Below are 26,021 nucleotides of genomic sequence, written 5' to 3'. Positions count from 1 at the left end.
CAGTCTTCTTATCTCTTGAATGCAGTCCCGATTCTGATTAATGTTTGATCCAAGGTACAGGAACTATTTTACTATTTTGATTTCCTCATTGTATAGGTTGAATTTGTATATATCTTCCATAGTCATTATTTTTGTTTTCTTTATGTTCAGTTAGCCTGCTTTTGAATTTTTTCTTTGATCTTCCTTAGTAGTTGTTCCAGATCTGTGATGCTTTCCACTGGTAGTATCATATCTGAATATCTCAGATTGTTGATATTCCTTCCTCCTATCTTCACTCCTCCTCCTTCTGTGTTCCAGCCTGCTCTTCATATGATGTTTTCTGTGTACAGGTTGAACAAGTAAGGTGATAATATGCAGCCTTGCCTGATCCCTTTGTCAATTTGAAACCATTCTGTTTTTCCATATTCTGTTCTAACAGTAGCCTCTTGTTCTGTGTACAGATTTCTCATCAGGACTATCAGATCTGGTGGCAGTTCCACGTCTTCAAGAACATTCCATAGCTATTTATGCAGTCGAAGGCTTTGCTATAATCTATAAAACACATGCTGATTTTCTTAGGAAAATCATAGTAAAGCCATGATGACCTAGACTATATCCTTGCCTTGGGCTCTGTACAAAGAGAAAATAAGACAGAGCTCTCAACAAAATTCTAGAAAATTGCCAGGAAGGGCCAACAAACATTTCTGGAAAAGGATAGATTTGAGGACAATTATCAATCAACAGATGAATCCAATGGCAGAAAAAACATTTGGCGGTAAAGATTTTTTAAAATAAATTATATTTATTGATGCTTTATGCATATATACACACAACCAAAAAGACATAAACATATAAAATTTCAGTTTGCCACCTCAGACTCCTAAACATAATCATAAATATAGATATATTTACTTAACTAAACTAATAATCCCTCTCTATCTTCCTATCTCCTCCCTTGAATCATAGAATCATAGAATTGTAGAGTTGGAAGAGACCCCAAGGGCCATCAAGTCCAACTCCCAGCCATCTCCGACAGATGGCCATCAAGGCTCTGTTTAAAGACCTCCAAGAAGGGAAACTCCACTGCGCTCTGAGGGAGTGTGTTTCACTGTCGAACAGCCCTTACTGTCAGGAAGTTCCTAGTAATGTTGAGGTGGAATCTCTTTTCCTGCAGTTTGCATCCATTATTCCATGTCCTGTTCCGGGTCATCTTCTCTTTCATCTAATTGCTTTTTTCAAATTCTTCCATATTTACCTCCATCATCCTTCTATAATTTCTTGCTCTTTTTTCACTTATCTCCTTCCTCTCCTTCTGATTTCCCCTGGTTCTCTCTCTTCTACTCATTACTACTCTCATATTTTCTTCCTTACCTCCTCTACCTTCTTTTTAAAATTTCCTCACATCTCAGCATCTGTAAAGATGTTAGATAGGCATAAAGAGGACCTGGAAGAAGTGGATTGGCTATATATTTTGGATATTAAAATTACGCTTTGGAAGAAAACTAGGCACAAGACATAAATTATTAAATTTTGTTAAAAGTTGGATATAGGAAGATTGGATTGTTCTTATTCTATATATCTCTTATATGTTGTTCTTGTGTATAGATAATCCTATGTGTTAATTTAAAAAAATCCCCCCAAATGCTATGGTGATAAGTGGATGTGTGTATTTGATCCTTTTATAAATGTTTTTACACTTGCTTTTCAAAATGCCAGTGACGTAATTAGTGCTGCAGAGTTTTTAGTTTTCTTAATAATTGTTTATATAATATTCCTGTTCTATAGCTCTATCCTCACTTATGCATATTTACAACATCACAGCACAACAGAAACCACTTTCTGTTATTTCTGTTTCATAGAAATAATAAATGTCAACTGTGGTTGACAAGCTGCTGTTGTCAGATTTCTGTCAGACTGAACTGTTCCAGATCCGAATCCTATTAGACCATACTATACACTATGCTTATGCTAGAGTGGTTCTCCATTATTGTTCTGAACTATTGCTCCAACTGAAACCAAAGATTAGCCTAGGATTCACCTGGGCAATGAAGCAGCTGTTAAGCATGTCAAAACCTTATAGGCCACCAGCAAACTAATTTGTGAGACCCTGTGTTTAGGTAGTCTATGTATAGACCTGTTTTGCAGTCATTTTGTTAAAAGGCTTTGATTTCCTAATTTTGAACATGCTCTGTATTATTTTCTCCCTCAGATATCATATGTTGATATGCCAGGACTTGGGAGTAGGCGACTGAAACATCATTTGGCAATAAATAGCATACAGGATATGATTATTTGCTGGTGGCCATTGGCAAAGGATGAAATGTGGCCATGGACTCCTGTCTCTAGTGAAAGAGAGAGAGCTAACCTACTGCTCCTGAGATTTGAACATGGACACATGGAGGTAATGCTCTGGACTTATCATGTTCTAATCATGTCTTTTACCTGTGTAGATTAGGTATTTATTTATCCATTTATTTAAATCACTTTTACTAGTTGTAAAGACTCCCAGCATGGTCAGCTTAAATCAAACAAACAAAATAGCTCCTTCCCACAGGTCTACAATCTGAAGGACTCAACGCAAAAGGTAAAAATGGATGGGGAACAAAGTCCAAAGTTCAGCTGAAGCAAATTTAAGTACAAGGTCTTAAAGTGGCAGAGTTTTTATGGGCACCACTTTGAACTTGTGCTGAGCTAAAGCATTAAGGTCAGCTATTTCCCCAGTATTTGAATGAATGAATGAATGAATCTTTATTTATATACCGCTATTCTGATGATCACAGCGGTTTACAATCAGTTAAAATACGAAAACAGCAAAATCCAATAAAAGAAATCCCCCCACATTAACAATAAAATACAAGCAATAAAAATATCCATCATTCAATCACCTTTTAAAACCATTAAAACCAATAAAACCAAGGAAATCCATTACACTACAACAACATAAAAGGAGAAGAGTGGAATTAAGGGACATGGAGGAAAGCAAGGCGGAAGAGGTGAGTCTTGAGTTTTTTTCTGAAAGACTCCAGGGAGGGGGCTGAGCAGAGCTCATCAGGGAGAGAGTTCCAAGCCTGCGGGGCCGAAGCAGAAAAAGCCCTATGTGCAGACATCACAAATCTCGTGTCAGGGACTCTCAAAAGCTGTTTCCCACCCGACCGGAGAGTGCGGGGTGGATTGTATGGGGAGAGGCGATCCTCCAAGTACCCTGGGCCCAAGCCATTTAGGGCTTTATAGGTTATAACCAACACCTTGTATTGCGCCCGGAAGCAAATTGGCAGCCAGTGTAGATCTTCCAATACCGGTGTTATATGACTGGCTCTGGAGGTACCAGTAACCAGTCTAGCTGCCATGTTCTGAACCAGTTGAAGCTTCCAAGTTTGGTACAAGGGTTGTCCCATGTAGAGCGCATTACAGAAATCGAGTCGAGAGGTTACCAGTGCGTGTACCACTGTTTCAAGGTCCCTCCGGCCCAGGTAGGGTTGCAGCTGGCGTATCAGCCGAAGCTGATAACAGGCACCTCTAACTGTCGCATCCACCTGAGAGGTTAGGTGGAGCGACGAGTCCAGAAGCACCCCCAAACTGCGAACAGTGTCCTTTACAGGGAGCGTGACCCCGTTCAGGACAGGTGGAAAAATTTCCATCCCTGGACTAGGGGAACCTATCACAAGTACTTTCGTTTTCTCTGGATTCAGGCTGAGTCTATTTTCCCTCATCCAGCCCATTACTGACTCCAAGCAGGCATTGAGCAGAGAGATGCCATCCCTAGTCACTGCATCAGTCGGGGACACAGAGAAGACTATTTGGGTGTCATCAGCATACTGATAACACCGCGCCCCGTGTCTCCGGATGATCTCTCCCAGCGGCTTCATGTAAATGTTAAATAGCATAGGGACAAAATCGCTCCCTGAGGGACCCCAGATGTAAGGGCCCTCTTGTCGGAGCGACAGTCCCCCAGCTCCACCATCTGGAATCTACCTGAGAGGTAGGAATGGAACCACTGCAAAGCAGTGCCCCCGATGCCCAACTCTCCCAGGCGATCCAGAAGGATACCATGGTCGATGGTATCGAAGGCCGCAGAGATGTCCAAGAGCACTTACAGGGACATGCTACCCCTGTCCATGCCCAGACGGAGATCATCGACTAAGGCGACCATGGCAGTCTCAACCCCATAGCCCGCCCGGAAGCCAGTTTGAAATGGGTCCAGATAATCCGTATCCTCCAAGACCCTCTGTAGCTGGGAGGCAACCGCTCTCTCGATCACCTTCCCTAAAAATAGCAGCAGTGAGACAGGCCGATAGTTATTTCGAATTAGGGGGTCAAGGGAGGGCTTTCTAAATAAAGGTTTCACAATGGCCGTCTTTAAACTAGATGGCAAACGGCCCTCCCTGAGAGAAGAATTAACAATGCGGCGCAACATCTCAGTTATCGCCGTCCCCCCTTGAACTGCCTCTTCTCTCGATTCTGAACCAATAACAGCGTCGAGATCAGCCCTTAGCCGAGAGATTTTATCCGCGAAGAAGTTGTTAAACTCGTCACAGCAGGCTTTAGATGGCTCCAATAATGGGTTCGGGGGGGAGCCAACTGAATGTGCTCTCTCACAACCCTGAACAGCTCTGCTGGACGCGACTCCGCAGACACAATACGTGCAGCATAGAACGAATTCTTAGCTGCGCCTATTGCCACTCCGTAGGCCTGCAAATGAGACTCTAGGAGTGTCTTGTCGGCTAAGTTCTGATGTGTCCGCCATTTTCGCTCTAGTTGTTGCGCAGCCCGCTTCCTTGCCCTGAGATCTTCCGTATACCAAGGCTTTTTATTGGAAGCAGGCCGGAAAGGACATTTGGGAGCGATACTGTGTATAGCCCTGGAGAGATCAATATCCCAGGTGTTGGTCAGGGCATCAACAGAATCGCCGTCAGTTCCAACCAGATAGCCCTCTAGGGCTTCCTGGAACCTTTTGGGTTCCATCAGCCTTCGAGGGTGGACCATTCTAATAGGTCCGCCACCCCCGGGGGGGATCTGGGTGGTCACCTTGATACTAGCCTCGACCAGAAAATGATCCGTCTATGACAGGGCAGAGATATTCGTTACCTCTGCCCATGGAGACTCCATGTCCGTACAGAAAACAACATCTAGTGTATTACCAGCAGAATGCGTGGGCCCTGAGACCAATTGGGACAGGCCCATGGCAGTCATGGTGGCCATGAACTCCCGAGCCGCACCAGTTGGAGCATGACTAGCCTCGAAGGGGATGTTGAGGTCCCCCAGGACAAGAAGCCTAGGGGACTCCAGCACCAGCTCCGAGACCAGCTGTGTCAGCTCGGCCAGGGAATCTGTTAGCGCACTGGGTGACCTGTAGACTAACAGAATCCCTAAACTGTCCCTAGCCTTCAGGGTCAGGTAAATACACTCAATGTAATTAGTCTGTCGAACATGGTTCCTGGACAAGGAGAAGGTGTTTTTATAGATCAAGGCAACCCCCCCCCGCCCACTTACCCTGATCTGGTCCTTAACTGAGTACCTGGCATGAAGGGCCTATGCCCACACCGCTTCACTCGCAGGCCCAAGCCAGGTCTCGGTAATGCAAGCCAGGTCACAGTTCTTATCTTCCACAAGATCATATATAATGTGGGTCTTATTCCTAACAGACCTGGCATTGCACAGGAGCAGAGACAGGGTTTGTGGTACAGTTGGACTGACCCACAGGCCTCTTTGGCTAGGAGAGTGGATGGAAGGAGAGATAGATATTATGCATCGATCCCCCCTTCCCTTACGATATGACTCCACTCTCCTACCGCTATATCTCCCCCTGCCCCACACTACTCCAATGGGAGCCCCGCTTGACACAGCCATACCTCCCATTCCATCACCAAACCCAGTACACACCATGTCAACAATCTCATAACAAAACAATATTACAGTGGACCCTTGTTATACGCTGTGGTTTGGTTCCAAGATCCCCCGTGTATAACAAAATCCGTGTATGCTCAAGTCCCATTAGATATAATGACATAACAAAATGGTGTCCCTTATAAAAAATGGAAAATCAAGGTAAATTTATACTTTTTTGGAACATTTTCAAACCGTGTATGCTTGAATCCGTGTATAAAAAAATCCGTGTATAAGAAGGGCCGACTGTACAACACACTCTACTCCTAACAAAGGACACCTTCCCAGGTACTGTGCCCAGCGCTCCTCCCCGTTGGCTTGGGGGCGTGGCGGCATCTCCTTTGGGGGCCCGGTGAGCCGGCTTTATGGAGGCCGCTCTCACCAGCCTCCCTCCCTCCAGAAACGCCGCAGCGGCAGGCAACAGTCCCTTGGCCGCTCCTCCCCGTTGGCTTGGGGGCGTGGCGGCATCTCCTTTGGGGGCCCGGTGAGCCGGCTTTATGGAGGCCGCTCTCACCAGCCTCCCTCCCTCCAGAAACGCCGCAGCGGCAGGCAACAGTCCCTTGGCCGCTCCTCCCCGGTGGCTTGGGGGCGTGGCGGCGTCCCCACGCCCCCAAGAAGAGGAAGGGTTATACCCTCACCCCTATAAGTTCACTTGCCAATATTTTTATATTTTCAGTACTAGGCAAAGAATGGGCTGCCTAGATTAAATTCATTTAAATTGTGTGAATGTACAGTGGTTTGTGGATAAGTACTTTTACTTTTGTATTGTTTTCAGATCACGTTTTATGGGATGTGTTTAATTATCTTGTAGTTTGTGGTTTAAAGTAGGTTTTTGTTGTTGTTGTTGAAGATGTCTCATCCCAGCCAGCTGAATCCTGTATAAACTGTTGCAGATGGAATCACATTCCCCGTAAAGAATCAGGTTCATAATCTGAAAGGTTCATAGCTCTAATATTAAAAGTTTGAGTTACTTCTATAGCTTGGAATATCTTTTAATCAGCTCCATCTGTCTTGAGTTTTGGTCCATCTGTGGCATTTGTTGTTGTTACTGTGTGCCTACAAGTTGCTTATGGCAACCCTAAGCCAACCCTATCATGGGATTTTCTTGGCAAGATTTGTTCAGGGGAGGTTTGCCATTACTTTCCCTTGAGGCTGAAAGCATGTGACTTGCCCAATCTATGGCATAATTTACACTAATTTTCCTGTTGGGCATCTTACTACTATATATACTTGTGTACAAGTCAACCTCATATATAAGTCAAAGGAAGGTTTTAGGGCCAAAATCATGGGTTTTCCTATGACCCATGGATAAGTCGAAGGTAAAACCTAGGGACAGGTAACAAAGGATGTAAAGGGGAAAATCCCTCCCTTCTTCTCTCTGGATCGCTCCTGACCACATAACACCACTTTCCTGTTGATGAAGGAGGAGATTGGAGCATGTCCAAAGGAGAGCAAATAAATGGTAAAGGGTCTTGAAGCCATGCCCTATGAGAAACGTCTTAGGGAGCTGGGAATGTTTAGCCTGGAGAAGAGAAGGTTAAGAGGTGATACGATAGCCCTGTTCAAATATTTGAAGGGATGTCGTATTGAGGAGGGAACAAGCTTGTTTTCTGCTGCTCCAGAGACTAGGACCTGGAGCAATGGATGCAAGCTCCAGGAAAAGAGATTCCACCTCAACATTAGGAAGAGCTTCTTGACAGTAAGGGCTCCCGACAGTGGAACACACTCCCTCGGAGTGTAGTAGAATCTCCCTCCTTGGAGGTCTTTAAACAGAGGCTGGATGGCCATCTGTCGTGGATGCTTTGATTTGGATTTCCTGCATAGCAGGGGGTTGGACTGGATGGCCCTTGTGGTCTCTTCCAACTCTATGATTCTATGATTATATGATTTTAACATCAAATTGAAAAGGGAAAATAATGGAGAGGGGATAGAGTTCTTGTTTGAACAAGGCCTTGCATCTCCTCATCCAGGACTTCTGGTGGTCTTGAGTTCAGGCAGATATGGGACACTATGTCAAGACTTGTCCCACATGCCACAATGTCAAGGACCAGCGAGGGAGACCGACCAACCTGTTGCATCCTCTGCCTATTCCTTCAGGGCACTGGAAGATGAACTCCATGAACTTCATGCCCAACCTCCCCTGTTGGCTCCCTCTCCTGGGTATGAGTTTGTACCAGCAGGTCCCAGCATTGACACTTGTGGATTTGGTCCAACAGGGCTGGATGAACCTGGGTGGCCGCAAAGGGTTCTGGGTAGAGGATGGTCAAAAAACCCTCCTTTTGCCTTGGAGAATCTTGTTCCACAAAATGTTTTTTCTCCAAAGAATTCTCAATTTCATGATAGTCATAAATACTGTAATATTCAGGAGAATACACAATTTATCCCTGAATAGATGGCATATCTCAATGTTGTTGTTTTCAGATTAAAGAGAAATAAAGTGATAATAATGAAGATAATAATAACAAATACATGAGGAATACAGTTTGTAAACAAGGAAAGAAAACTTTCAGGTAGAGCCTGGAGTGTTTTAAGCTATGATGAGAAAAACAAATACACATTTCTTCAAAAGTAGATATAACAGCTCCCATTCCTTGAATTTCCCACTCATCATTTCTAATTTGTTTGTTCATTGCAGTTTCATGGTACAAAATTAAATGAATGGTTTTCTAACACCTAGAAAGTAAATCAAACAGTCACAGCAGACTTATTTTATATTCCTTTTATTGTTCTTTTTAATCTTCCTGGTAAGCCAATTTTCTGCTTAAAATCTACTGTTTCAAATTTACTTACTTCCTCTGTACTTTTCTTCAAAATGATGCAATTATTTATGTGCCTTAAAGGTGTGTGTATAAAAGATAATTGAAATAAGAGTCAGGGTTGTTATTTTGATCTCGAACATTAGGATAAAAGAGCACATATAAGGTAGCAAATGTTTTATATTGTCAAGATTAGTTACATTAAGCTTCCGATGTGTTTTTTTTTCTTGGTCTAGAAAAAGTTACATAGTCATTGTGCTTCTTTTTCTTGATTAACCAGATAATGCAACTAAAATAAAAATGTGCATTATTTATATACTCTCAGCATTCCATTACAAAATTAATCAGACTACAGGTATTTTGAAATCATTATCTCTGCACTTCTTTGCATATTGCTATTTTTTTGTATCATTTGCATTTACAGTCAGCCCTCCTTATCCACGGATTTTTAAATCCATGGATTCAATAATCCACGGCTTTAAAATATTTTTGAAAAAGTATAAATTCCAAATAGCAAATCTTGATTTTCCATTTTATATAAGGGACACCATTTTAATACCTAATTGTATTTAATGGGAATTGAGCATCCACAGATTTTGGTAGCCATGGGGTGTCCTGGAACCAAACCAGTGGTAACAAGGGCCCACTGTAATAACATTTGTATCCTGGCTACAGAACTGGTATGAAAGAGAAATGATGTGTATACTATGTTTAGTGTCTCAAAACATAGGCTTCTGACTGCATAGCAGCTTCCTCTGCTATCCAGTTTATCAAATGAACAATAATGAAGATTTAAAGGACACACCATGAACGCTTTGCAATTCAGACTGTGTAATAAGATTGCTCATTTGTATCAAGTGTTATTCATGAGCTCTTATATACCACCCTTAGTACCACCAAAAAGTAGCTCCAGAGGAACCCCTACCCTTTCATACCAGTTTTTTTTTTTTTTTAGAGCATGGGAACCACAATGAGGGTGAAAGACTGGCCCCTTCTGATTGGCTATAGTCTATAGTTTGATTAATGATTCTTTCCAAAAGAGAGAATAAATTTGAAATAGCTTACAGACTCTAGGAGGAAAGTTATTGAATTGATGACTTCTTGGACTGGTAGTGGTCACTCTTTAGCTGAAAGTATTGTCATTAGGTTAAACCTTTTGTGACATTAGTGTTTAATAGTTAAGAATATTGTGCAAACCTAATGTAAATCAAGTGCTATAAAGGGTTGGAAGGCAATAAAATGTTCTATTTATTTCAATTATTTAGTTATCCCCTTCTGAATATAAATAGATTATTAAACTGAATTTATTTACAATGTATTATTTCAGCCTACTGAAAATTGAACCAAGTGATTTATAAAAAAAATAATCTGGCTTGGTTTTTTTCAGGTTGTGAGTTACATACGTACATCTGGAGATCCACTTGATGTCACCTTTAGTTCATCTCAGCCTTATCAGATTCGTACAGTAGAACACTCTTTCAGTGCAGATCAAGAGCCTATGGCTGACAGCTGCATCTATGAATGTGTTAGGAGTAAAGTTCAGTGTGTGGCAGTCACTAAAATACCACTAATATCAAAGGCTATCAGCTGCTGCAGGAACACCACAGAAGACAAACTTGTTCTGGGATGTGAAGATTCTTCCATTGTTCTGTATGAGGACTATCGTCAACTAACTTTGTTAGCACAAGCAGAGCTACTGCCCACTTTAATGTGCTGCCACCCCAGTGGATCTATAGTCCTGATTGGTAGCTCACAAGGGGAGCTACAGCTGTTTGACATGGCACTGTCTCCAATTAAAATGCAGTTTTTAGCTGAAGACCTTTCCCCCAAATCAACTCTACAATTTGTTGGACGTTTTAATGTATCAAGCAGTCTTTCCCATATTCAGTGGGCTGTCTCTCAAGTTTCATATGAAACCACAGGTGATGCTGAATTCCACAATCTTCTGTTATTGAGATTTAGCAAAGGACCTATTGGAGTGCTTCATTTTAAAACTGGTAAGATCATACATTAATTCATGGCAGAAGTAGTTCTAGTCTGTAAATAACTGCTCTAGTAATAACTTGCATTGGATCAACAGAAAAGTGTTCTCTATTTTTTAAGGAGACTAAATTCACAAGTGGAATACACAGAAAATGTTTTCAAAATACAAACATTAAAATACTAAAAGCATTCTTAGTTGTGTTGGACCATATGTCTATTGGACTAAATATAATCTATGTATCTTATAGAGGAACAATTTTACTATTAGCAAAAAATAGTTATTTATATTAGCAGAAGAAGTTATGGAATTCTAATTTTTCTACCCATGTCAAAATTAGTAAAACAACTGTAGTTAAACGCACTCTAATTTCAAATTAGCAATATTGTTACCAACCAAACATATCTGAAGATTTAGTCGTCTTTTCATTGTTTAGAAATTGTTTTTGTTATCCAGAAAAAGTCTTAAACAGGAAAAAAAAGTTTCTCGGTTGTCATTACTGTGAAACAAATGAGTTCCATCTTGTCCAGTAGTGCATTTTAACAACTGTAGAGATCTACATGGAATGCTAATTAAAGCAGTTGTTTGATGTATTCCTTGCATGTCTATTTTTAAATGGCTCTAAATTACCCAGTTACCTGTCAAACAGAAGGCACTCTGCCTACATCTACCTTGCTTTTCTTTAGTTCTCCCTTGTGACTTCTACTCACAACAGCTTTCCAGAAAGCACAGCTTTTCCTTTCCTATCTCCAGCACATTTGTGTTCTTACTGAAACAAACAGACTCTCGGCAGAGGGATTTAGAGGCCTTTCTGCTAATTGCAAGCTTGTAAACTTAATTGGACTGTCTCCCAGGGCACTGTTCCTAAATCAATTAGGCAATGAGTTGGCTGTCACCTCTCTTACCAAAGTAGGTCACTTGGAAATGCACCACCCAAGAGAAGTCAAGCACCCAAATGGGAAGATAGTGACCTCCATGGTTAAAAGTTATTATATATTAAGGTTTTGTTGTATAGATTTCCATTAAATTGGTTTTATGCTTGAGAGCTTGTCCTAGCCCCACCTAATTCATTGGTTAAAGAGTATTAAAAGATAAAATATAAATATTTTTAAATTCCAAAATCTACATGTAAAAATATAGCTGTAGGATAGTTTCCCTCTTAATACTTTCTACTTGATTTAATACAGGAATCAAATGCCCACCTGAGGCAGGTGAGCTCGAGTGCATAGTCACCATTGGCAAAACCAATTTGATCTGGCATTTTCCCCATTTTCCTCGCTTGTTAAAAATCTAAGTACATTGAAACAATGCATTACAGTAATAAAAGTGAATAATAATGTATTGTGACAGGTGACTCAAAGGCACAGACACACATCTAGAATGATAAGGGGTTAGTGCCATCACACTTGTTTCTATGCTGCGATAAAGCTGTTGGTCTTCCACTATCCCTTACAACCACCTCAACATAGAGGTTATCCAAGATTAGTTCTAAATATTTGGCCACCCTAGGCGAGACATATTTTGGCACCCCCTGTCGCCCCTCATAATTATTTTCACCTCTTGATTTCTGTTGTTTTGTTTGTTAAAATTAAACATGACATAAAACTTAGGTTCCAATCTCTCATCATAGTTTTGAGAATTAGTCAAAAAGCCAATTAAAAACACTACCACAGACACAGGGGGGCACACATTTATGTTTTGGCCATTGTATAAAGAAACCATCATACAGAAGCTTGCTTTTACGTCGCTTACTGTAATGAGTTTTCACTGTAATATTGTTTAATTACACAAAAAATATACAAAAAAGCCGCCAAATTGTTCCTAAATTTTGCTGCCTTAGGCGGCTGCCTAGTTTACCTATATGGATGAGTCGGCCCTAAGGTTATCCATCCCAATCCTTCAACAAGGAGTTCGGCCCCAGCAAAATTCATCCTTGAAATGTGTTTTCTGAGTGATAAAGGAAACAGTGATTTGGAGCATTACACTTGGTTCCGTGATAGGAAAAAGTCACACTCTTACAATTTAGCCCAGTAGTCCTTGGAAAAGTGAGCCTCACAGCTTTCAACCTTGGAAAAAGGACAAGGACAAGAAAAGGAAAGAGTTCATTTACAAGAAAAACTCTTACACTGCAAACTTATAGTGCCATGCATATTCAAATGAGGGTAAGCCAAATTACATAATGTGAGAATTATGAGTGAAAAGTGTAAGACAACACACACACACACACACATCCTAACGGGGATCACAGACGCCCCAAAATAGCCCAGCAAGGACAAAGGATCTTCAGTGAATGTGGAATGTTATGATGAGTAATTGTACTGAAAAATTATTTGAGGAATTGACAGCACGAATTTCCTTGACTGGATGTTTTCTCCTTTTCATCAAGGCACAGAAGTCTTCAAACAGTCTAGCAAGCCGTGGGAATGGCTTCACTAACCTTTTTCTCAGGTCATTCTCTTCAAGGGCTGATGGCATGGCCTCTTTGCTCTAGGCATATTCTTTCCTGGTAGTGAATTTCTCATTTCCATGTAGGGCAGGTGGTTCCAGATTTCCAGTGTAAGGAGTTGCATGAAGCAAATAGGCCATAAATGAAGTAAAATACCAACCATCTTATATAATTTTCCTCCTCTCACTACTTTTTTATTCACTATTCCTCTTCCTTATCTGCCAAGGGTTATCCTTTTCCTTTTAGATATCTTTTTGCTTCTTCTCCTTTCTTGGATATAGAAGAAGAGAAGCAAATGAATATAGTAGATGCCCATAGAACAGATGGTACATAAATACTGGAGTAAGAGAATGTTTTCAGGCTCTTATTGAACATCTCCAAGGAAAGGCAGCTCTCCTACTGTTTACTTTAAAATACAGCCAGAGTGTTGGCCAGGCAAAGCAAGCATTCCCTTACAAGTTTTTTTGTCTGAAAACTATCATCTAGATGTAAACTATCACACAGACTTTGTACTGTGTATCACACTCAACTCATAAGTAATCTATCCTTGCTATAAATCCTTAGAAATTCAAATATTAGAATCATAGAATTAGTATGGTTCTAGCATTTTTGTAAAATAGAAAAGCACTTGATTACTCTCTATAATTAATTAATTTTTTATTTATTTAGAAAACTTGATGTAAATGTTCAGAAGATTTTTTTAAAATTCCCATAATACTACTCATTCCTGAAATTCAGTTCAGTCTTGACAGTTCAAGTCCTTTTGGCTACACTGCTGCAGCTATATACCATTGAAACCTTTCAATCTCTTTTACGGCCAGCATAAATTTGCACTGGATTTTTATTGGTGCAGTAAGAATGGATTATTTTTTAATGTGTCGTTATACAATTCTGCTGAGTTATATCTGAGGCAAGGAGTATCAACTAGTACAGTTGCAAGAAGACCTGGTGCTGATCTCATTGGTTTAAGAAGCAGGATTTGTTGTGATACACACTTCTCGGTTTTGTTGTGTGTCAAGTGACTCTTATGCTTGATTCTAATCGCAGTGGCAGCAACTTAACAGAACATACTGGGCCATCACTTGGATCAGGTTTGAGTAGCCAGCACTTGGATGATAAAGCCCACCTGTAATTTTTTTAGGCTAAAAGGACCTAAAGATAAATGTTAACAAACTGTAGAAAGCTTTGTACTTGAAACATCCTCTGTTTTACATATCCCTTCATGTAACAAGGACATTCAGCATTTATCTTTGTTGGAAAACAGTTATGATGTCTACAATATTGTCTTTCTCCTGTGACAGGTGTCATCCCTACAGGTCAGCTTGGTCTTGTGGAAATCATCCAGGAGTATATTCATCAGGATGAGATTTATGAAGCAATTAATGTCCTAGGTGGCATGAATTGGGACACAATGGGCCAACAATGCTTTGTAAGCCTTAGCGCCATAGTAAACTACCTTCTTAGGCAAAAGCTGACTGGTGAAAGAGAAGGTGGGTTGTGTTGTGTCTCTAATTTCTAATTTTAAATTAAAGATGGTAATAGCATGTACTTTAAACAGATAACTTTATACTTAAAAAGTTTTGTGATTGGGATTATGTTTCTCTTTCCATTAAAGTCAAGTACTAGTATACAAATAGGGATTTTCAAGATGTGTATATCAGTGGGTCCAGATGGCTTTGGTCCAGACTATTTAAAAGACTACATGAGCTTGCCTGAGTTTTAAGGTCCTCTGGGGAAGGCTTTCTCTCTTTCATCACAATCATGTTTGGTGAGAACCCAAGAGAATGTCTCTTCAATGATTGTACCCAGATAGTAGAATTCCCTTTTGCAGGAGGTTTGCTTGGCCCCCCTCTTACCTCTGCCTGGCAATCCTTTGGTTTATAATTTATGTGGTAGATAAAGGTTGTAATAGGGTTGTGCTATATTTTAATTGTGTTTTATATTGTTCTAACTTTGTGTTTTTAACTAAACTGTTGTTTATTTTTAACTTCAGTACAAATAATTGTTTAGCTGTATCCTGTTTTAACTGCTTGCAAGCCACCATGAATCTTGTACAAGGAGAAAGGTGGGGTATAAATTAAATCATTAAATAAATCAGTGTTGTCTCGGTTAACCATCATGTATCAAGAAAGAACATTTTATTGCATTTAGACTTGCAATGTAGATGCTCTGCAGCATTGCCACCTGGGAAGTTGTAAACATCTTTCCCAAATTTCAGATACTGGCTATATACATTTATTTTTACAAACCAAAAACAGCCAGGATTTTAAAAATGCAAAACTTGGATTACAAAACAGGAAAAAAAAATGAGTGCTAAAACATGTCCCCTGCCATTTTTCAGTGAACCATGATACAGTGAAGTAGAAGTGGCACACTCTGGTTTTCAGTAGGTTGGTCCCATTTGGGAGGGATACTAGAATTCTCATGGGCTTAACAAAATAAAACAAATAATACATAATAAAACAAAAGAAGTTATATTAAGCTCTGGTCCTGATCCTAACATTTAACATATTGGGATTCTCAAAGAAATCAGAACTACCCCACAACTAACTCAGTAGTCACACAGGTGTTGTTGTTTAGTCCAAGCACATGAGAGTTAGGGATGACGGACACTAAACTATCATTTAAACTGAAACCATAGTTAAGGATTTTTCTGTTTAGTAATATTAATTTGTGTGTGCACAATTGAGAGATAAAGAGAACAAAAAAGCATTATCGTATTAGTGAATCAAGAAAGCCATTAAGGCTGTCCTTTTTTGTTAAGATAAGGGTTAGGACTTTACAGTTTGTTTGGTCCCCCCCCCCCCCCCCAGATAAATGACAAAAGAAATGCAGCCTTCATCAACTTCACATCTTTCTTGGTATATGTCCTTAGACTGCTTCCCCATCTTACTGTTATCTCCCGTTGCCTACGCTGATATCTGAAACCTCCTTACATTAATAGATCAATTCAAGGCTCAGGCTCATCTCTGCTGGATCCTGTTGGGATGACTCTCCAATGAATAGCTGTGTGTGTTAGAACTGAGCTATTCCCAGGATTTAGATAAAGCAGGAAAGCTTTGTGCCATGTCTCAGCATGCAGGTGCAGCTGGGTACCAAGCTCTTCATTTTGTGAGAAGAAGGAAGTGTGCTAGACAGCTAGAGGATATGGGGAAGAGCAGATCTTACAAAAATTGCTTGCTGCCCAAACCTGCCCCCAGGCCATCAGACTGAGGCAGGCAATCCCTGCACTACCATGTGAGAGGCAAGGTTGATTACCATAACCTCTACTAGAGCAATAGACAAAGTCAAAATCTCCTCTTAGCAAACTTCTGAAAATGCACAGTGGAAAAGTGGAAGACAGAAGGGAGACTTTTTGTGAACTTCATTTTAAAATATGTACATGTAATAAGAAACATATCGTTGTCTTTTGTACTTCTCTCTCCCTACGTGCAATCTGGCTAATTCTTCTTTATAAGAAACAAGTGGTTCCCTCCCCCACCATCCAGCATTTATTCTATATATGTCTAACAAATCTGTCATGGAAAATTGTTTTCTTTTTATTAGAGGACCTCGGAGAGCCTTTCATTTGGCACGATGTGACAATTATCTTTAAGATCTTCATTTCTGCCATCGACATAAAGCTGGGCTATCTAATGAATCTATGGCCCCATTCCCACTGGGCTATAAATCGAATCAAGAATCGGATTATAGGAACATTGTTCTCATTTGAACTCACGTTCGATCCTTGTTTAAGGAAAATTATTAATAATAATAATAAAATGTATTTGTATACCGCTATTCCTATACAGATCACAGCGGTTTCCAACATAGAAGTACAATAAAGACAATAATACAATAATATCCCACAGTGTGCAAACCCATCCCCCATAGAATAAAAAAAAAACATATATGAACTAAAACCAAACTATATAACAACAATAACAACAGATTAAAACCAATTAAAAACCATACAATAGCTGGATTGAACCATATACATCATTGAAGGGCGATTAAGATGACAATTAATGCTTATGGGGGAAAGCCTGGCGAAATAAGAAGGTCTTCAAATTCCTCTTAAACACATCTAGGGAGGTGACAGTGCGGAGCTCATTGGGCAAAGAGTTCCAGAGCTGTGGGGCCGTGATGGAAAAAGCCCTCTGAGATGAGATGTATCTAAATTTAGGAACTCTCAATAAGTGTTTCTCACCTGATCTGAGAGTGCGGGGTGGATTATATGGGGAGAGGCGGTCCTCCAAGTACCCTGGGCCCAAGCCATTTAGGGCTTTATAGGTAATCACCAACACCTTGTATTGTGCCAGGAAGCGGGTAGGCAGCCAATGTAGATCTTGCAATATAGGTGTTATATGGCTGGTCCTGGAGCATCCAGTGACCAGCCTTGCTTCCATTTGAATCTACGTTCGATTCAACTTTGATCAATTTCTCCAGCTAAAACCCGAATCAGTTGTGGATGACCCGAGTTATCCTGACACCACTTTTCCAGAGGGTTTTTTTGCAGCTGCCCTGTCGGATTCGCGGCAAATTAATGGGAACACAAGGGTGTCCAAATTGGGGGAGGAGCAATGTTCAAGAGGCTGTCCCGGGGGTGTCACCAGCTTTGTTGTTTCCTGGCATTCTTAGCGCCATTTCCCCCCATTCGCGTAGCCTTTCCCCGCTGGAGTGTAAAACTTTTTTTAAAGAAGAAAGTTAAACTGGGTTTAATTATAATAAATATTTGAGTGTGTAAAACTTTATTTTTTTTAAAAAAAAGAAAGTTAAACTGGGTTTTTTAAAGAGGGGGAAAGAGGAGAAGGGATTTGGAGAAAGGGAGGCTGGCGAAAAGTTTTTGTGAGCGGAAAGGAGAGAGAGAGAGAGAGAGAGAGAGAGAGAACCCTGAATGTGGCTCCTGAATCCAGCCTTGTTTCCTTTTTTGAGACAGAAAAGGGGTGGCTGGCTGCTGCATATTGGGGTGGTTTGAAGAAGAAGGGGGGGATAAGAAGAAGAATGGGGAGATTAGACATCATTGTGATGTCTAATCGCCTAAGTGCTTGATTGACAGCTTTTAAAAAAACGGTTCCAGAAAGGCAATGGAAACGGGGAACAAAAAAAAACCACGTCAAAATACAACGGAGAAATATTAATGGGAACAAGGACATGGGTCAAGAAAAACCAAGTCCATTTGCTCCCTTTTGTATTGGGAACAATGGACCTGATTCGAATATGACTCGGAAACATGATCCAATCCAGACTTGCAGTGATATACGTCGCTTTATATGCCCAGTGGGAATGGGGCCTATAACAGTGCTAGCACTTGTATTCCATGTAGGCTGGAGCATTTGAGAGGTGCAAAACATGCTATAAGGAAAACAGCAACAGCAAGAGTGTGGCTTATTTATATTATAACCTGCTGCATTAAATGTTAGTCAAAATTGATTTAATGCTTTTGGGGGGGGGGGGGGAAGCACCTTATACATTACCACACTATACTCTTATAGTGCTGCTATTCCACATTTACTGCTCTGGCTGCCTTCTTTTGCATTCTTGGTTTTGTAGTTCATTGAGGCCTAAGAGCTCTCTGGCTTAGAATTCTAAATGCACCTCCTGCTTTAAACTGCAAATCCCAGAATGCAACAGGAGGCAGCCAAAGTGTGGAACAGTGGAATAGCAGCACTATAAGAGTGTAGTGCAGTAATGTAACTTGAAAATTCAGTTTAGATTATGATACTGCAAAATCCAATTTATTAACAGGTTTCTTATGCTCATACCATTCAACTATATGAGCCTTCAGGGCTATCAAGTCTTTTCAATTAAATAATTTGTTGTTTTGCTTAAAGCTAAGGGATAATTATTGCACATACAGAAATGATTAGTTCAAACAAACTTTGTTATTGAAGAGATATTTATCTATAGGTCATACATAGCCTCTCTATTAAAGCAGTTAACAAAACTTTGATGAACTAAAATTCCGATTGCCCATCTTGAAAGAAGCATCTGTATCTTTAATCAAATTGTATCTGTAGTTAAAGGAAGAGGGGGAATTCTACCAGTTCTACTCTCCTTTCCTATGAGCATCATTTGTAAGGCTTCAACATAGGATAATTTGTGTTTCTATAGGCATTCCAGTACAGTGCTTAGGATTGGAGCGTGGCTTTGGCATGGCTTCCGGACTCTTAGGATGCATGCATAATTTAAACAGCATATCTCCAAAGTGATCCGAAGCAGCTTTATTTTGGCCTATCTGTATGGGGCCAAAAGAAGCAACAATATTCAGGGTTCCCCAATTACATTTAAAAAAGGAAAATCTTAAAGCTTTCTCTTAAAGCAGTGCAGCCAAAGGAGGGAAAACGATGTTCACATCCATGTTTCCCTGCTCTCACTAATGGTTTGTTTCTGAATTTAGAGTTTTTGAGGTATTTCCTTCACTTTTTAAAATTATTACTGTATTATTCAAAAGGGAGATTTTGGGTGAGTTTTTACACTGTGGACACTACCCTGTTGTTGTTGTGGTTGTTTTGTACCTTCAAGTTGTTTCCAGGTTATGGCGACTTTAAAGGGTTTTCTTGGCAAGATTCTTCAGAGAGGTTTTGTCATTGCCATCCTCTGAGGTTGAGAAAGTATGACTTTCCCAAGGTCACCCAGAGGGTTTCCATGGCCAAGTGGGAATTTGAACCCTGGTTTCCAGAGTCATAGTCCAATGCTCAAAGCATGCTAATGATGTGGTCAATGTGTCAGTTTTTCCAGTGCCAGTTTCTTTCTGAAAATTAAATTATTACTATGTACAGCTTGGTGTACCTAGTAATATTAATTTTTGACAAACCCCCCTCTGAAGAAGTGTAGTAAAATTTTGGCTGGATGGGCAGAAAGAATTACACAGAGGTGTTACAAACCGCCGCTTTGCGGTGGTCTGCCGGCGCTGCTCTTTGCTCCGCGAGGGAGTCGCAGCATATAAATCGCATGACTCCCTCGCGGAGCAAAAAAGAAGTTCCAAAATGGAGCTTCTTCCTGCGGCGCCGTTATGACGTCGCGAGGCGCCCATAGTGCACCCGTGACATCATAACCGCCGCGACCTGTCTGGACGCTATGCGTCCAAGACGTAAACATGGCGGCGGCCGTGTGGAATGGCCGCTGCTATTTGTCACGGACTGAGTCCATGATAGGGAAAGGGGCGTCTAGAAGAGACGCCCCTTTTTAAAAATGGGACGTCCTGAGGACGTCCAAAATGGCGGTCTATAACCCGCCGTAGTTACCAATCACTCTTCAACAGAGGATACAAAACCCCAATGTCAGTAGGCTTCTAAAGCTTCTACTGCTAGTGCTGAACAGCCATTACACATTGGCCCCTTAGAACAGTGAGGAATGCTTAGAAATTAAACATTTTGAAAAGAATGCAGTCTAGATTTCCAAGCATAGAACAAATGCTACTATTGTAGGGCGGAAATCCAGTGTAGAAATACTCCAAGATAGCGTTATAGATGCAAATATGTGTGATCAGGGATTTACAATCTTTTATGAAGCCTAGCAAGTTTTGTAGTTTTAAAAAATGTATTTTATCAGAAGCAGGAAAAACCTTTTCTGCTTTTAAAGTTCTATCCTACATGCCCTACAGCTGCAGACAGAAAACTCTAGGCTTCTAGATAAAACCTTAAAATATTTCTGACCAAATTCATGCTACACATTATATATATTAAATGCCGCAAAGGAGAAATTGCTGCCGGTTAGGAAGTACTTAAAGCAGACATTCTTTGGAAAGCAGCAATTACATACTGTCATGACAATATTAGTCTGGTTACAACATAAGCCACCCTGGTATATATCTGAAAAATTCTGAAAGCAGAAATGCTCCTGCTCTTGTCAGTGCTCCTTGTAGGAGTGGGTGGTAAAATATGTGTTAAGGCATATCCCATTCCCTTAGGGGGCATCACAGGACCTGTTGACCTGTGGCACAATGGAGAGGCTGTGACATGAAGGTTTTTTTTTAAATTCTCTCTAATAAGCAATCACAAAATGTATACTGCGGGATAATATTTACTGAGAAGAACTTTTCAAATTTTATCATGTTGATGAGTTGTTACTACTTGCAAATAATTGGAAAGCAGAGGATTTTTTTAATAAACTTCTGACAGCTTTTTTTGTGGTTGCTGCACCTCATCATAAAACCTGCTTCAAATGATTGCTTATACACAAGTTTGTTTTTATAGCAGCTGTCACGTTTTTATTTTATCTGCCCAGCAAAGAGTTTGCATTTTGTCTGTGCTTGAAAAACCTGACTGACTGCAAACATGAGCAGTTTCTTGAGTGAAGTTGAGCCGCTTGTTTCACTGCTATTGTGTTTGAACTCCACAGCACAGCTTGAGGCAACCCTCGGAACCTTCTACGCGCCAACAAGGCCTCTTGCCGAGACAACTGTGTTGGAATACAGGGACCAGATCAGCAGATATGCAAGAAGGTTCTTCCACCATCTGCTCAGGTGAATGACAGACTTGCCTTTTATTAACTTCAAATTAGTTACACATTTCAATAACCTTACACTTTTAATGTGGTTAACACATTTTCATAATGGACCACCCTGGAAAAATACGCCTTCTATGTCATTTTTGTTTGTTTTACCAAGTCCTGCCTTCTTTTTCAGACATGTATGCATAATGTGCTGTTTTAAGCTGTTCTGCCAGCGACTTGCTTTTGAAGAGTGTCTCTCTTTTTTTTTGGTCCTATGAAGAATTGATTGATTCCATGGATATTAAAGACAGTTTTGTTTGTGCTTCTTACATTGCTTTTAAAATGAACATTTGTTATACTCTACTTGCAGGTAACATTAGTACTTGTAACTCGTTATCTCCAAGCTCTGGCTTTATTCCTCCCTAGTGTATTCCAGTAGAAATAGTGTATGTGCTATAGCTTCATTCTTTCACTGTTCATCAGAGAAACCAAGTAAAAAAGGAAATATATGCTAAAATAGCTAAAGGAAATAAAAGTTTATTAGATTTGTGAAAATATCTCTTGATAATTTTACTCAGAATTATGTTATTAACAATATATCTGTCCATTTAAAAAAAAATAAATCCATAGATTCCCAAGGAATATATAAGCTGCCCACAACTACATGGAAGAACAAGTTACAAAATGTAATAAATTTATGCAGTTTTGCAAGGCTTCCAAAATTATAATTCAAAATTACAGTCTATATACATGTTCAATTATGCAGTCTGTAATTTTCTGTGATGACTTTGTAAGACTCACAAAGGTATCTTGCTCTTGTACTTTGTAGCCCTAGGCAGCACATACCTGTCTTGGGAAATTAAGCTGTTTTGTTTTACCTTTAATTTAAAGTTTTTCCAATCCAAAAGAACCTAGATACAGTACAAGGAGGAAAAGGTCCTGGTTCAGACTTTAAAAAATATTTATTATATGCAGGAGTATATACACTCCATATTCATTTCTGTATTTTCTTCATGGTGTCTCCTTGTTTCTAGTCATGAAATAATATGCCATTAAAGAAGGAAAGAATGTGTTTCTAAACATGAAGCATGGTTTTAAACATGAATAAAACCCAACTATGCTAAAAACAGCTCTCAGCCAATCCCACTCCAATGAGGCTATTTCCAGTGTTAGGTCTCTAATGGCAGAAGGTGTTAAGTTCTGATCATCTTAAAACATGCATTATGATTTATGTATTCCCCCTCTATTGGAAGGTTTAACTGTTTCACATGAATTTGCATCTTGCATGACAGATGTTTTTTGTGAATCACACTTACATATGTTTTCTGCTGTTTTCCAATCTGTATCAATCAATGTAATAAGACTCTGCTGTTCGCAGAGTTTAAGAAGGTTATGCAAAATTTTCTCTCTCAAATGTTTATAAAAATTCCATTTGCTCTTTCTATTTCTTAATCGTTCTCGAGTTATTGGTCATATTTTGTCTGCTTATGGAACTGATTTTTTTCAGAGAGAAAAATTAGGAAACATCAAGGCAACCAGAAAGTATGAGTATCTCTTTTACTATCTTTTTAAAGTTTAATCAATTAATAACTGAAATGTCAGTCTGCAGTCAGTAGTGCAAAATATAGTGCTCTTAGGTAGACATGGAATGTCTGAGAAGCATGAATCAGGGGAAGCTAACCACAGTAACACAAGAAATCGAACATATAAACATTGCAGTACTTGGGATGAGCAAGCAAAAGTGGACATGAATAGGACATTTTGAGTCAGATAATTCCACAGTGTTTTAATCAGGAAATGAATCTAAGAAGAAATGGAGTGGCATTTATAGTGAGGAGAAATGCAGAGAAAACAGGCAAAAGATATAATACAAAGCCTGACCGAATCATGTCAATAAGATCTCAGGGAAAACCCATCAATATAACCTTAATTTAAGTGTGTGGTCCAACTACAGAGGCACAAGAAGAAGACATGAAATATTCTATGTTGGAGTCCAGGAGGAAGTTGATCACACACCAAAAGAGGACTTCTTAATAGCAGATGATCGAAACACAAAAATAGGAAACAGAGCAGAATCATAGGTTGTAGGAAAATTGGGTCTAGCATCAAAAAATGAAGCAGGACACTGATTGAGTGACTTCATTTTGAGAGGCCAACAGTTTGTTTATTACAAAAACATTCTTTAAACAACCCAAGAAACAACTGTATATATGGGCATTACCTGATGGCCAATGTAGAAATTAAATACACTACACAATTGGAAGTGGAGGATGGAGAAGCTCCATTCCTTGTGCAACCATCATGTCAAAGTGCAACCTGAACATCCTCCTCATAGAATTTAATGATAATGTAAAAAAATAGATTTGCATTATTAAGCCTGATTGACTGGGAGCAAGAAGAACTCTGGACTGAAGCCAGGGACATTATCAGGAGGAATGCAAAAGAGAGATTTCACCTAAACTTTAGGGAGACCTTCCTGATGGTAAGCTATTCAACAATGGAACACACTGGCTTGGAGTGTGATACAGTCCCCTTCTTTGGAGGTTTTTAAACAGAGACTGGATGCCATCTGTCGGGAGGGCTTATTGTGTCTTCCTGCATGGCAGGGGGTTGTACTGCATGGCCCTTGTGGTCTCTTCCAGCTCTTTGATTCTGTTCTATGATTCAGAGGAAGGAAGCATGAACATTGGAGGAAGGAACATTAACAGTCTAAGCTATGCAAATGACACCATACTACTAGCCAAAAAATAGCAAAGATTTGGAACAATGAAGAAAGTCAAGAAAGAAAAGTGCAAAGGCAGTTTGACAGGTGAACATTAAAAAAACCAAAAATAATGTCCACAGATGATTTACATAATTTTAAAATAGACCATGGAGACACTGAAATAGTTCAAGATTTTCCATATCTTAGCTCCGTCATTAATCAGAAAGGAGACTGCAGTCAAGCAAGCAGAAGACGACTAAGGACTTTATCACATGAGGCTCTTCTCATGCTAAAATGTAATTGTTGCTGAAAATGCTATGTGATCCTATGACACCTTAGGGTACATTTCCAGGATTGCAATCTTCATGCACAGTAAAAGCTTACCACACACAGCATTTGGGATTGCCCACCTATTACCTCCTATCCACACCCACTTTTCCTAATTTGGCTTTCTTTCCCTGAAGGTTATCCTCACTTTCCCCATCCCTGGGTAGAATAGTTTTTCTATAATGTAAACCATGGAAACCTAGCCTTTTTTCACATAGAAATATAAATGAAAACGTCTTACATTTAAAATGGCATTTATTTATCCCAGCCATCTGCTTTATTTTCTTTATGTGTGGGGGGAAGTGCATACTTTTTCTCCTTTGGAGTGACCTAAAATTGGGGAAGGTTTGATTCTCTTGGAATTAATGCTTTAAAAACATATGTGCACGCACACACTAAGGAACAGGAATTTTGAGATCTAGAGAAATTGGTTGCTTTGGAATGAATATTTCAGAAGGAAAAAGCAAGGAACCCCAGTTGAGGAATTTGGGCTGTATGGAGGTTTATAAGAAGTAACAACCTACCGCACTCCCACCCCACTAAAACTCAATCAACCTGTTTTATTTATTTGTGTACCTTTTGGCCCTTCAGGTGTCTCAAACATGTCACAAACAAACAAAAGGAATGGAAGACCGATATCTCCAGATATAAGGAAGCCCAGGTGGCTAGCTTGATCTCCCTTCATAAGCAGACTGCTGAAAAATGAAAGAGATAATACTAAGTTGGGGGTGTGGGGTAGAGGGAGAGGCAATGACTTAATTCCTTAGAGTAAGAGGAGAGAGGAAGGGTGGGCAAAAAAGAGAATTGTCTATTTATTCCCCTTCTCACCTGATAATTTAAGCCACTCCCAAAGCACACCCACTGTCTATCCAAAATCACCATTAAAGCAGAATTGAACTATCACACAGGGAAGCATGGCACAACAGTAGCTGGAAAGGAGGTCGTTCACAATTTCTTGCGTCAATAAAAAGCAAAGCTTGCCAAAGAATCTCCCACCGGGAGCACAAGAAAAAAAAGGAATAACATCATGTGATAATCTCCAGCCAAAGACACTATTATCCTGAGGTAGCTATGATTTGCCTTCCTCGTGTGATTAAGTCCTAGGACTTGAAAAGGCAGCTACGAAGAAACTAGACAAGCTCCTGAAATGAAAAGATATATCATTGAATACTGAAATCAAGATTGTCCATGCCATAGTATTTCCAATTTCTGTGTATTGAAGAAAGCTGAGAGGAAGAAAATCAACTCATTTGAAATGTGGTGCTAGAGAAGAGTTCTACGGATACCATGGACAGCTAAAAAGAGAAAGAAATGGATCCTAAGCAAATAAAGTCTGAATTCTCTCTAGAAGCCAAGATGATTAAACTGAGACTGTTGTCCTTTGGCCATATCATGAGAAGACATGACTCACTACAAAAGACAATAACACTTGGTAAGTAGAAGGCAGTAGGAAAAGAGGAAGACCAGATAGATAGACTCAACCAAGGAAGCCAGAGCCTTAAGTCTTGAAGACCCAATGACGATAAGAGT

The 26,021-nt window shown here is 39.9% G+C and overlaps 1 protein-coding gene across 4 annotated transcripts in view; it reads left to right on the top strand.

The window, feature by feature from the left end:
• LOC149313475 (WD repeat-containing and planar cell polarity effector protein fritz homolog) overlaps positions 1–26,021 on the top strand; it is a 209,446-nt gene that overhangs the window by 89,967 nt on the left and 93,458 nt on the right. For all 4 annotated transcript variants that reach the window (XM_089519160.1, XM_089519159.1, XM_089519162.1 and 1 more), the window contains 4 exons: positions 2,189–2,380; positions 10,006–10,615; positions 14,347–14,535; positions 21,368–21,491. In XM_089519160.1, the coding sequence (XP_089375286.1) occupies positions 2,189–2,380; positions 10,006–10,615; positions 14,347–14,535; positions 21,368–21,491 (1,115 nt within the window). The remainder of the gene's footprint in view (positions 1–2,188; positions 2,381–10,005; positions 10,616–14,346; positions 14,536–21,367; positions 21,492–26,021) is intronic.

The sequence above is a fragment of the Sceloporus occidentalis genome, unplaced genomic scaffold (genome assembly GCF_023333645.1).
Source record: "Sceloporus occidentalis isolate IW3139 unplaced genomic scaffold, rSceOcc1.0.p SCAF_4, whole genome shotgun sequence".
In the NCBI taxonomy this organism is placed as follows: Eukaryota; Metazoa; Chordata; class Lepidosauria; order Squamata; family Phrynosomatidae; genus Sceloporus; species Sceloporus occidentalis.
This window is presented reverse-complemented; position numbering and strand designations above follow the sequence as displayed.